Genomic DNA, 13,976 nt, shown 5'->3' with positions numbered 1-13,976 from the left:
TCGATGCACCTGACCCGTACAGTTAAACTGCAGCGAGCCGATGTAGCCGCAGCCAAACAGGGCGCAGCTATTTTAGTCATTAGGTGACCAAGCCCCCCAATTCCAAACCTTAATGCTGAGCAATGAGTACCAATGTTGTAAGTCTTAGGTATGACTCGGCCGAGGCTTGAACCAGCGACCTCCCAGTCTCGGAGCGGGTGCCCAACCATCTAGGCTACCGAGCTGGTATAGATAAGATAAGAGATAAGTTGTCTCTCAATTGTAGTGTAGTTGCAGTCTGATAAATCCAATATTGTTTTTAAAAAAAAAAAATCAGAATTACATTTTTGACTGGAAAAAAAAATCACTTAGTCATTGCGCATTTACAAGATAGACTAGATCACCTTTTGCCATATCTGCTAGGGACAAGTGTTTATAAGAGAAGCCAACATAGAAATAAATATATTTTGCCTATCAGTCGGTAAAGCACCTCTGAGTTTGCTGACTAAACCTTTAAAAATAGGTACAGTGAATTCAGGACAAAGTTAAAAAAAGGGGTGCATCTTTTGAGGTGTCCTTTAAAGTTAAAAATAAAAGGTTTTCTTGATCAAATATGTGTTAACGTTCCCTGAGTTCAAAGAGCCTTCATATACCCTTTTCTCATCGCGCCTATCTGCTTTGATGTTACTTTTAGCCTCGGTGTTCCAGACCTCTGAACGGATTACGCTGGAGGAAAGAACGCGGGGGTCATGGGGGATTTGGAGTTAATTCACGCGGTTGGTTGGGGTTCCCTTTTATTCTTGCATGCAAATAGTAAAAGTTAGAAAATTACTGTTTCAAATACAGCCCAAATGCCAACACAAACCCCCAAAAATATGAAATAGCAAGTTTAGTCGAGCGTGTCTAAGAATTTCACATACTTGCACATGCAATAAAAGGAGCTTGGCAGAGGCTGCAATGATGATTTCAGCCAGAGGACACCGCCTCTAAAGATCTGGTTTTGCGCGGATTTGTTCTCCACTGGATGTCCCTGTTGAGTCACTAGTCGGTGACATTTGGGAATTCAATGAATGAATACAATTTAACTTTGCTGAACAATTCCATCAAATGAGGCAGATTAATCCTACACAAATATGGGTCAGTACAATCGGCGTTAATTGCAGGCATGAAATGTGTTTTTTTTTTTTTTGTCTATTTTGTGTTTTGGGGTGGTTTTCTTGTTTGGATTTTGAATATGTTGTTCCTGCAAGTAAAACTTGAAAAGGGATAGGCCCTTAAAAGCTGCTTCAGCCCATGGTTACAGTATGAAGTATATCATTGTATTCTACAGCTGTTTGTGTGCAAAACTTTTTGTTAATTATTGTTTGATTTAGCTTTTGTGCAAACATACATGAGCTATCATACCTGTGTTAAATTGATTAGGACATTTGTATTTCTTTTACATAGTGGAAACACTACCTAGAACTAGTTGCCACGTTCGTCTGGCATCTTGCTGCTACGCTGTGCTCTTGCATTAGACAACACAGTGCCATTTAGTGGTTAATAATAATAATAATAATAATATATTACACACTGATACTTTAAATGCATAGAGTAATATTTCATTAATTATTTTACTGTTTTACAAATTAAAATTAATTCCTGTCCTTACAATTTATGAGATCATATTTGTATTTGAATGAATCAAGTCTGGACTGGGATAACTAATACATACTGGGATGTTAGGTTTTGCAAGTTGGACGCAAATGCAGGGCACAAGCAAAATTGTACCAGTTTATTGGTGGCAACAGGGATGACCAGAAAACACTCTGTATGCGGGAGAGGGAGAAAAGTGTTAAAAGAAAACAGTCCAAACAGAACTAACAGCAGGAAAGCTACAGGAAGTCTTTGGTTGGATCCGGGCAGGAGCTGGCAATAGGCTTGACGTCTACATTTCGTGTACAATTCGACAACTGATGCTGTCAGTTAAGTCCTTAAATACCTTGGTGGTAATGATGGCCAGTTGTGCGTGATCAAGATGATAATCCAGTGACTGGTGACTTCTGGAGGACATTAGCATACTGGATCTTCACACTAGGAGGCCAAACTGTGGCAACTAAAATACGTGTTAGTTCATTACGTCATTTCTGAATTTAGGGAATTTCAAAATTGGACTCATTCGCTGAGTAAAAGTTTATATCTAAAAGGGGAAACTGCTAAGAAATAACCTTCTTTACTATGTTGCTTCAACTCGGGATTTAATTTCCCCCTATTTTCCGGTCAGGGGCCTTCACTCTGATAGTGCCGGTCTACTGGTGATCCCAAGAGCCAAGAAGAAAATCGCAAGTTCAAGGGCGTTCTCCATTCGAGCCCCGGTGCTGTGAGATTCTCTTCCCCCTGAGATTCGATCTGCAACATCAGCGGAACTGTTTAAATCTAGGCTTAAAACACCCTTATATTCTCTAGGTTATGAATGACTTATATATCCTGTTGACAATATCTGTGTCGTATTTGTTATTGCAACATTCATTGCAGCCTGGTCATCCTGGAAGGGGGATCACCTCATGTGTGGTCTCTTGTCAAGGTTTCTTAATTTTCCTCATGTTGAGGTTTTTGAATATTTCCCTTGCCCTCATTTAGGTTTTAGATCTTGGTATGGTGTGATAATAGTCTGGTTTGCAATAATCTGTGGTCTGTGCAGCCCTTTGAGAATCCTTGTGATTAAGTGCTATACAAATATTTATAATGTTTCAAAAACTATTAACATTAGTAATATTTGCAAACGACACTAACATTTGCTATTCAAATGATAACTATATTGATTTGGTAACTTGCATTAATCGTGAATTAATTAACCTAAAACTATGGATGGATATAAATAGTCTTTACATTTAAATAAAACCAAAGTAATATTATTTGGTAATCGCAAGGTAAATCAAGATTTAGAAGTAAACATGGATGGTGCTGCAATAGACATTGTATCAGAAATTAAGTTTTTAGGGGTCATAATAGACAATAAATTAAGTTGGAAAACACATCAGACACATACAAAGGTTTCTAAAAGCATTTCAATAATTAATAAAGCCAAATTCATTTTAAACTGCACTGCATTGTATTTATTATATTGTTCTCTAGTTCTGCCATACTTAACATATTGTGCAGAAGTCTGGGGCAATAATTAGAAAAGTTCACTACAGCCCCTTTTTATTCTTCAAAAACGTGCAATAAGAACCATACACAGGGTAGGATATCGGGATCATACTAATATTTTATTCAGGCAGTCCAAATTATTAAAACTGAATGATTTAATAAAATGTTTCACTTCACAACTGTTATTTAAGGTCAACAAAAACAGGTGCCAGAAAACATCCAAAAATTAAATTATAACTTGAGGGGCTGTAGTAAATTCAAAATCCCAATGGTGAGAACAACCAGGAAAAGTATGTGTGTTTCTAGGTGTGGAGTCAAACTTTGGAATAATTTACAAGATGAGATCAAACAATGTCCAACTATTCATGTGTTCAAATTCAAATACAAAAAAAGACTGGGATGAAGAAAATGGGATATGAGATTGGAAATACTGCGTTTAAAACTATGATTAACTTTGTTATTGTTGCTATTATTATATCATAACTGTTATATTATTTTTATTGTTATATTTGGTGCCAGTGATGTTTGGTAACTAGTGGCATTATGACTTTGAGGGATGGGTATTACGAAGATTAGTGTATAAAATATGTGATTATTGCAATTATTATAATTATTGATATCTGACTGATGTAATAAGTATATCCATGAGATTTTGTTATATTAGACACAAAAGAAGAGGATTTGTAAAATGTATTTAATAGGGAATATAAAGGGGTAGTGAAAATAAGCATCTGTTTCTGACTACCCCGTTTCGAATAAGTTATGTAACAATATTTTGTTGTTGACTCATTGTTTTTGTCCTGTTTTGAATTTAATGTTTGAAATAAAATTTTCATTCATTCATTTATTCATTCAAATAAACATAACTTGACGTCTAGAGTCAAATATTCAGTAAAGGCTAAACATAAATCTATATTATAGGATTTTTTTTCACTAAAAGGATTTAATACAATCCAAATGAAATATTTTTAAAAACTTAAAATAACACATTACTAGAATTACATCACAACATACTCATTTAAAATACTGTATTCATTTAATCAGCATTCTCCACGATTCACTTATGCATGACATATATAAATACACATTTCTATTTGTACAATCCAATATACAAAAAAGTACAATTTCGGTTATCTCAGCGCAGTACTTATGAAGCACAAAATGATTCATAGTCTGGCCTAATTCTGAATTCACATGACTTTACTCTGAGTCGTTGCATTTGAATATTTATTGACAAGAGGCATTACCGAATCCCATATTTGCTCATTTTTTTCACAATAGTATTTTGAATAACTTTTGCAGAAAATCACTGAAATTTAATGTCAGTACTGTAACACTATGACAAAAACAGAAATATTGCACAACTTGATTGAAAATGAAATTATTATAACTAGAGTGTACTACCAGTAAAAAAATAATTACTCCTATTTTTTTAAGTTAAAAAAATTGCTGAAAATATATCTGTGTAGTTAATATCAAAGACATCAATGAGACAGCATGCGCCCACAGCAGAATACATTTTGGGGATGCTTAGTCTTAATTGAAGAACCGCAGTAGGATGGAATGGAAAGGTCATTCCCCTAATGTGTAATTGTCCAATTGACCGCATTCCTTGACAACACAGTAATTCAGGTATCTCCTCAGCGATTCCCATCGTTGACCGCTTTGATCCAGCTGACGCCATTGAATCGAAATTTTAGTCTCAAAGGAAGGATAGGGAATGTTGGTATCTATCCGCATCCATTATGGGGTTCACAGTGTAATGTGAATGACGCAGTCCAAAAGTGAAGGCTGGAGCTTTGTTGTGTGTACTCTTGACCTGCACAAAAATAGGAACATGCAGCTTTAATTCACACTTAAAATATTGTTTGGTTTGTTTTTATTATAATCTGCTATGGTGAGCAGATTATGGCCCGCAGCCTTTTAATCCAACCGCCAAATGTTAAAAATATGATGATATTATGAATACAATTATTTGTAAAAGTACTTCGCTTAAAAAAATCCATTTATTGCCACTCTTGTCCCCAATGTACCCAACATTCAAATAGCTTGCTACATTTTTCTTTATTATAGTGATATGAGTCAGAACTTTCAAGGGAACGACAGGAGCCGGCTCCCCACCAATCAGGAACCTGCTCCCTTCTGGGCACTTTTTCTTCTCTTCCTCGCTTTGGTTTCTTGCTCCAAAATTTACATTTTGTGTTTTTTAAATTTTTGAGGTATCAGAATCAAATCTTTGGTATTGGTACATTTTTTTTCTTGTGGCCCAGCCAGTTTACCATATTTCTTTAATGCGGTGCCACCAACAAGTCCAAAAACATTTGGTTTGAATAGTATTCGAGGTCTTCAGGGCATGTGTGTAGTGTTTGAATATGAAGAAAAAGAAATCTCCGCTCTCCAACCTTTTCAGGACGGTAGACGCCAGGCGCTGGAGTCCTGGTTGCGCTTTGAGGAGCGAATTTTCGACCTGGCATGCTGTACTGAGGAGCCTTGTTCAGGTATATTTGGGGATCCACAGCTTGATATGCTGCAGGGCCAGGAGACTGAAACAAATACAAGAAGCATTTCTTATGAGTCTGTTTAACACTTTGAAGAGAAACTTCCATTCACATTTAGCATTTTAATGGACATCAGACAGAAGAATTTTAACTACATCTGCTGCCTGTCTTTTTATGTTATTTGCATGTATTCAAATTGTGCAGGAAACGAAAATTTCAGTTAAAAGTGAACTTCCTGCAGCAGCCTTGCTGTTGGTGCGCTTTTGGGGCCCTTTGGAAAAGGCAAGGCGATGCTAATGCAGTTGGCAAAAAACATAAAATTGCAAACATTCCGTTATTCATATATCGATCGCGTTAAAAGTCCTCTTTGATCTAACGCAGGTAATATCTGACTCACAACCTGTTCAACTTACGTCTACCCATACTTATGACAAGAGCCATCCATCCATTATCTGCACCGCTTATCCTCAGTAGGGTTCGGGGGTGCTGGGGCCCATCCCAGCTGTCTTCGGGCAGTGGGCAGAGGACACCTAGAATTGGTTGCCAGCCAGTCACAGGGCCCACAGAGATGGACAACACACTCGCTCATTCACACCTAGGGACAATTTAGACCGGCCAATTAACATGCATGTTTTTGCAATGTAGGAGGAAGCCCGAATGCCCGGAGCAAACCCACGCAAACATGGGGAGAACATGCAAACTCCACACAGGGAGGCTGGGGTAGCTGGACTTGAACCCTGAACCTCTGCATCCTGGGGCTGCGCGCTAACCATGCAGCCGCTGTAGAGCCAGCAGACGCTCATACATTCAATCAAGTTACGCCCTGCGTAGCAGCCTGGCAGCACTTACAAAAAATTTAGCAGCTAGCGGGCACAGCATTTTACCACTAAACTCTACCTCTGCAGCAGGTGGCGCCATTCTTATGGATTAATGACTGATTCTGGTCATAATTCAGATATTACCTTCTCTTTAGGTATGTGTGAGTTGAGTGAATTGCTGGTGATTGTCTGGGTTTCCTGTACACAACATATACCTTTGAGGAGTCTTCCATGAAGTTGCCATGTTTACCACGACCGTAGAGAGAGTGCGCGGGTGCAGCACGTATAGTGACAGTTTTGGGCCCGAACACAGGAGGTAGACTGTTGGATGCCGGACCTGCCAAGACATTAGGTGGAAACGTGAAAAAAAATAAAAAATAGGGAACACGCATACAGGTTTTTTTAAAATTGCCAAATATAAACATTTTTCAACACGTTCTATCATAAGTTAAAACAGGCAAATATTTATGCTAAATCCATGCATGATCAACATTTACATAGAGACAGTTGTACCAACTCAGGAATCTTGTTTTATGTATTTACACGTGTTAAAGGAGACTTGCATTATAAAGTACAATTCACACTAAGATCAAAAGTCAGCAAAGGACAAAATACCACTCTTATTTCCAACATTTGTATTTCAACATATTATATCCAAAACTACTGCCCTTGTATAAATATCTAAGAAAAAAATGGCTGTACAGTGATCATTCAAATTGCATAAACTGCATTGCATTCAAAAGATTGCACAGTGGCCAGGCCAGCAGGGGAAAAAATGACTCATAGATTGATTTAATTTTTTGCATAGGCTGATACTGTCTTGAATAGATACCTCGCCAATAGATGATTAAATAAGAGATTGTAGGCCTATCCAATTTATCATGCTTTCATTTAAATCCACAAGTTATATTTTATTGTGTATTTGTTTACAAATGGACAATTTCATTTTAATATGAATACATTTTTTATGCATTTAAAAAAATAATTGAAGCAAATTAATACAATAGCTGTCCTTTTTAAGCACAAAATTTGATCATTGAAAAACTCAAATTCCAATAGTGCGGGTAATAAGTGTTTTTATTGCCTGAAATGTGAAACATTTCTTCGTAAAACCATCATTGTAGTAACGATATAAATGAATAAATAATATAAAGGGAAAAAAACATTCTGGTCATCAGGGTTACTTTGTAGCTACCATTGATTGTGACTTACCCTCTACAGGACATGAAATTTTTTTTTTTTTGAAATTCAGAAGCCTTAGTAATACAAGGTGACTTGCTATTTGGTCAAATAAAAAATTGTTTCCCAGTAATAATTGCTTAAATGTGGGGTGTGTAGTTTGAGGTGTCCTTAAAAAGTTTAAAACTAAATATTTTCTCTATTGAGTATGCCTTAACAATACCCAGTTTCAAAAGCCTTTATATACAGGGTTGGGTTGGGTTGCTTTAACTGGATTACTTTCAATTACTTTTGGATTACTCCAAACCCAAATATGCTAATAAAAGACAAAAGAAACTAAATATGAATAAAATGACTAAATTTTGTGCAGGCATGGGTAGTAACGGAACACATGGAACGGCAAAAATGATGTTGGCAAGCTGTTTGGATTTATTTTCATTTTGTTTCTGTCGCATTTTATGTTAGTTTGGCCTGAGATCAAAGAGATCAAAGCCAGGAGAGAAAGCTTACCACGTGTTGTGAGTCATCATTTTATTCATATTTAGTTGATTTTGTCTTTTATTAGCATATTTGGTATTGGAGTAATCCAAAAGTAATTGAAAATAATCCAGTTAAAGTAACCCTACTCAACCCTGTTTATACATACATAATTTATTACCCAACCTTACTGCTTTTAATTTACTTTTGTCGTCTGTGTTCCAGCCACGGACCGCATTAGGCGAGAGGAGGGCGAGGGTGCGTGCTTACGGTTTACTTTTATTCTAGGATGAAAATGGTGAAAGAAAAATACTTTCAAATACAGTCCAACTGCAAACCCACACACCCCAAAAGATGAAAAAAGGAAGAGTTTATTCAATCACTTCTAAAAGAGGCATGTACATGCACGTGCCATACAAGCAGCTTAACAGAGGCTGCATTGATGATTTAAAGGTAGTGTTTGTAACTTCAAAATATTGTACTTGCCGATGCCATCTTCTGGCAGAAATCATAATTGCAGCTTCCATTAAGCTGCTTGTGCTGTCGGGCAGGTAAGTGTTTCTCTTGGATACGTTCGAATAAACTCTTCTTTTTTTACTTTTTGGTGGTCTGGGTTGGCATTTGGACTGTATTTGAAAAAGTTAATTTCTTACTTTCAACATTTTCATTCCAAAATTTAAAAAAAAAAACCTAAGCATGCGCGTTACTTCCCTTGACACCCCTCTGCCACCCGCCTTGCTTTCCTCTGGCCTTATCATCTCCGTGGATAGAACACGATGAATAAAAGTAAGATTAAAGCAGATTGGTGCGGTTAAAGCATACAACAACACCCTTAGATTGTAACTTAATAAATAAGACACATAAAACACTGTCTGATTAAGTTAAGACAGTAAGAATTTACACTAGTACACTGCAAAAAAAACGACAACTTTGCAGGATATGTCAAAAAGAGACAAGTTACCTGGTGTAGTCTGGTTGCTCTGTAATAGTTGTTTACCCCTTCCGGAAAGCGTGTAGGAAGGAGCAGAGTAAAAGGCGACCTTGTCTGCACTTCCAAGGTTGTAATGGTCTAAAAACAGTCATAGAAAATCACTCTCAGGCTAACTGAGATGTACTTCTAAGAAATACAACAAAAACAATCAAGTGTTTATCATGCCCACTGGGTGCAGGGACTTGAAAGCGCACTAGGTCCTTGGGACGAGTGCCGAATGAAAACGCTGGCGTCCCGTCTCGGCCGGTTTTGGTGATGTTGGAGGGAATGAGGTGTTTCGGTCCAGGTGAGATTTCTTGCGTGCTTAGGTCATAGTGTTTGTCTCGAAAACTAAAACTGGGTGCTTTGTATTTTGTTGGATCATGTAACGATGAACCTGTATGACAGGAAACAATTATATTTCTATTATTTAGTGACTGTCGTCAGGATAAGCAGTGACAACATTTATGACATCCATCATTTATCTGCACCGCTTAATCTCAGTAGGGTCGCGGGGTGCTGGAGGCTATTCCAGCTATCTCAGTGGGCAGGGGACACCCTGACCTGGTTGCCAGCCAGTCGCAGGGCACAAAGAGACAGACCACTCATTTGCTCATTCACGCCTAGGGACAATTTGGACCAGCCGATTAACCTGACATGCATGTTTTTGGGAATGTGGGAGGAAACTGCAGTGCCCAGAGGAAACCCACGCAAGCACGGGAAGAACATGCAAACTCCACACAGAAAGGTTCGATCTCATGACCTCAGAACTGTGCCGCACACACGCTAACCACTGCGTCGCAGTGCTGCCCCATATATGACATAATTATAATAATTTTTGATACAACTACTGCACCTGTCAGTGAAGGCAGAGCATATTTTGGCCCTGGGCTGCCATAGAGAGCAGCAATAGGCCCTCGTGGTTTGTGGGGCCTCCATGGTCCAATCCAAGGCTCTTCATCAGGCATTATCTGTATTAGTAAAAAAAAAAAAATCACATACATTAAAGCATATTTGTCAAACTCACCGCCCGAGGGCCAAGAGTGCCCCAACACATGATCTTATTTGGCCCCAGAGAGTTTAAAATGTCAGAGCCTCCAAAAAAATAAAGGGTCAAAAAAGTGCTTTGACCCAAAACTACATTTTCCCCGATGCCTGCCGACTACGATATCCGTGAAGTAATGGCTCAGCGCCACTAGACGCTAGTATTTCCATATCAATGTAAATTGAGTGGAATTGAGAAATAAATGTTGCTAAAATATCCAAAATTATTTATTTTGTTATACAGTGGTACATACGAGATTTATTTTTTCCCGGATCATGCTTGTGTCTAGATTTGCTCGTATATCAAATTTTCCCAATGGGAAAAATTGCGGAAAACAAATTAATTCGTTCCCCTCCAAGTTAACCTAAGTAGTTATAAAACGCATTTTCCTGATCACCCAAAAACATATTTCTATAAATGACTTAAAGCCCCGCTCTCTAGTGGTAACATCTGGAAATTCTCTTAAGTGGAAATTCCTCTCGTATATCAGGCAATATTTTTGCTCAAAAGACAGCTCATATTTCAAATTTCTCAAAACTTTTATGTAGAGGGTAATTTTCAACATTATACTGTATATGTGTGATGACATTTTTAGTGTCAAATAGAATGCAACTGTAAAGGGCATCTGAAAACCGCAAATTGGCCAAAAATTTTAAAGTGCCCTCATAATTAGGTGCGCCTTTTATAGCGGAAAATACGGTGGACAAAATTTGAAATAATAGTTACAATTAAATGATATTCCATCTGGTTACGGTTCTGCCTTGGACAAACATCAAGTAACCTCTTGTGTTCACCATGTTAATTGTTTGTTGCTAAAATTATTTTGTGGTGAAACCAAATGACATAATGGTAATTTATGTTCTATGAAATAAATTATTTTAATTCAAAAATATCGGTATACATTTATTTTTTATGCAACCTTAGCTCTAACTGTAGTTTTAATTCCATGCGTCTTAAATATGAAAATTATATTACAAAAGACTATTTTGGGGGTGCATGCATTCTGAAGCACATCCATAAAGGTATTGACTTAAGATCAGAAGGCCTCTACCAATTACCAGAAATTTATTGCTATGATCGATTGAGCAGCCTAATAATCAGGAGTAAGCTGGAGCAGAAAAATAGCAGCTAACAGGAAAAGCTAATTAAAACAACCCTGTTCAGGGCTCAGGGGAAGAAACAAATGTTCTCCCCTTCCTGGTGCCAAGACCAAACCTATGACCTTTGATGTTCTTTTTCGTTTGTTTTTCTTTGTTTGATGGAAGTCAGTTATACACACGGTCCCTTTAAAAATGGAAAGGAATCTACATTATTTGACTCCAACAGAAATCAAGAGTCTTGAAAATCATACATGCAAACCATTCGACATTAAAAAGGCGGTGGATTTTATGGCGCACTCTATTTTCACGCCCAAAACACAATGAGTCTCCAGAACATTAAAAACTTTTACCAGGACGGAAATCGCGATTAATGGAGCAGTTTATTCACACACAAAGACTTAGTGTGGCTTCAAAATAAAGCAGCCAAAGACTAACATACAATACTAGTTTTGAGTCAAGATTTGTTTAAATTTGAATTTTTTATTGAAAAGCAGTAGATGTTTCATTGGCAAAAAGGGGTAATCTAACTAGTAAAGCTGAGGTGTTGGTGAGTATGTCTTTTTTGTGTGTGTGTGTTCTACGACAGACAATTTTACACACAGTCCCTTTAAAAAATGGAAAGGAATCAAGATGATTTGACTCCAACAATCATCGATCTTCAAAAGTAGTAACAACCAAAATTTATGCTATTATTGAATTCATGCTATGCCCGTTATTTGCTTGGAAAATGGGATTTTTAGACTCAAATATCAAACATTTTCCATCAAATTCAGACCTGTGCATCAATGTAGCAATACAATGAAGACAAAACAAAATTACAATGTGCAATAAACATAGTAGACTGAGGGTTTAAAGACAATAAGTCTTAATTTGAATTTGCATTCGTCCTTTTCAGAACGTGGAAGTTAAAGGGACAGCGTATAAAATGTAGTGCTTCATTGCGGTTCAAAAAAAACATTTATTTGAATACTAGGCAAATATACATACACTTTATCATACCTGTCAACCTCCACGGCACCATGCCCGTACAAACTGTCGTATTTTCCCGTACAAAATAATCGTACACCCATATTTATTTATTTTTTCGGAATAATGCATGATGGGAAATCCCCAGGCGGCAGGCGCATGCGATTGACAAATTTGCGTTTTTCCGTACAGATTTCTTTGTACGTCATACTCGTCTGAAAATGCATAAAAAACGTACTTTGTACGGCAAAACCGTCCAGGTTGACAGGTATGCTATGTACAAATGTTTTTTTTTTTAATCTATGTCAATAATTGTGTATTTCTTTTGCACAGTGAAATCCCCACTTAGGTCCCTGGCATGTATGCCCGGCATCCTGCTGCCATGCTGTGCTCTGAGGTACTGGAACTCGCTCGCACCAGACAACACAGTGCCATCTAGTGGTCAAATACCACACACTGGTGCTCTACTACTACCTCATACGAACGTAAAATGGTACTCATGTCTATGTTTCTTGCACATGTTGACTGCACTATGTTTACTGCTTACCTTGCACAATGTTTGACTTTTTTTTTGCACTATGATGACTATTTTTTTGCACCAAATGCATATGTTGACTATTTTTTTGCACCATGATGACTATTTTTGCATCAAATGTATAATTACACAAACCCTTACGATACCAAACTGTACTACGATACCAACAGTATGTAACATCCTACATGCCGACATTTTTTGTGTAAATATTGTGTAAATTATAACTATAACCTTATCCTCCTTGTTTTATAACCTTATCTTCTCTGTTCCTTTATGTTCTTGGCTTTTTTACCTCACTGTGAATGTGTGAAACTGGAGTGTCATACCCAATTTCGTTGTCACAATAGGTTGACCCATTTTGTAACAATGACAATAAATGTACATTCTATTCTATACCAGCAAAGAAACCTTTCCAGCAAGGGGGAAAAGCATGATATCTCTAGCCACAAATATTTTAATCAACAATCCCTGAACCACGATGCAAAGGGACACTAACCACAAGGTAAACATGCTGCACAAAATAGTTAATACATATTTCACCAAAAAAAAAGTGCACGTCTTAGCCACGCGTTTTAAAACAAGTTTCACGGGAAGTGATTTGCTTTTTTTTATAGTTAAGTATTGGTTCGGGTAATACTACAAGAAGGGTTTTGATTTAAAATGATTTTCAAAAAGTATACCTTCTGGGAATTCTAATCGGTTCCTTCTGTAGTCTTCATGTGATCCGGAAATCAGAACGTTTATCGAACTACAATCCAAATTGTTTCGAGTCGGCCCACTTCACTATGACAATGTTGCCATGGCGATGACCGGACATGCTGAACATGTTATGTTAAGAAGCCTCAAGCCAGTGAAAGAATTGTTAACGCTGAGCTTTCTCTGAAACTGGCAACTAGAAGCTTCGAGTAGAGCAAAATCGGCGTTTCTAAATGCATCACACTTGTTTGCAGTCCACGCCTGCAACTACAGTTATTAATGTTTGCAATCTCTGCTCGTTGTTTAGCGCATTCGAACACTTTTCAGTAGCACATAGTTTACCTTTTAGGAGGGGCCTTGATTTACTTGTCGAAGTTTCTCTCGTTGGAGGGAAAACAATTGCTTTCGAGCATTTTGCCATCCTGACGCCGTCATCGCGTACAAACTGCTATGACATAATGACAGCCTGAATGTGATGACGTGGTACACATTTGCACTCTGGTGGCGTGTGCGAGAAACACAGCGCACAAGTGCTTATGAATGAATGAATGGCCTTTATTGTCATTATACAAGTCGAACAAAAT

The 13,976-nt window shown here is 37.5% G+C and overlaps 1 protein-coding gene across 2 annotated transcripts; it reads right to left on the bottom strand.

Annotated features, from left to right (window-relative positions):
• Positions 1–4,122: 4,122 nt before the first annotated feature.
• LOC148362459 (ciliary microtubule associated protein 1B-like) lies at positions 4,123–13,878 on the bottom strand. Of its 2 annotated transcripts, none has more exons than XM_088339886.1 (7): positions 13,735–13,878; positions 9,907–10,021; positions 9,241–9,447; positions 9,042–9,149; positions 6,640–6,761; positions 5,511–5,651; positions 4,123–4,927 (listed from the first exon to the last, which is right to left on the bottom strand). In XM_088339886.1, the coding sequence occupies exons 2-7, from the start codon at positions 10,016–10,018 to the stop codon at positions 4,811–4,813; spliced, it is 807 nt and encodes a 268-aa protein (XP_088196012.1). In that variant the 5' UTR covers positions 10,019–10,021; positions 13,735–13,878; the 3' UTR covers positions 4,123–4,810. The 2 variants fall into 2 exon arrangements, with proteins under 2 accessions (XP_088196012.1, XP_088196013.1); XM_088339887.1 differs by lacking the exon at positions 13,735–13,878 and adding an exon at positions 13,377–13,713.
• Between the last annotated feature and the right edge of the window lie 98 nt (positions 13,879–13,976).

The sequence above is a fragment of the Urocampus carinirostris genome, chromosome 7, assembly GCF_059441175.1.
Source record: "Urocampus carinirostris isolate Australia breed hairy pipefish chromosome 7, RoL_Ucar_1.0, whole genome shotgun sequence".
NCBI lineage: Eukaryota > Metazoa > Chordata > Actinopteri > Syngnathiformes > Syngnathidae > Urocampus > Urocampus carinirostris.
Note: the sequence above shows the minus strand (reverse complement) of the source record. Positions and strands in the feature narration are given on the sequence as shown.

Bases quoted from the DNA above. Each gene is read 5' to 3' on its own strand.
- LOC148362459 (XM_088339886.1), bottom strand. From the start codon at position 10,018: ATGCCTGATGAAGAGCCTTGGATTGGACCATGGAGGCCCCACAAACCA. The intron at 6,762-9,041 runs GTAACTTGTCTC...ATGTCTTGGCAG, and splicing joins GAGCAACCAGACTACACCAG to GTCCGGCATCCAACAGTCTA. The intron at 5,652-6,639 runs GTATATGTTGTG...TATTTGTTTCAG, and splicing joins TCATGGAAGACTCCTCAAAG to TCTCCTGGCCCTGCAGCATA.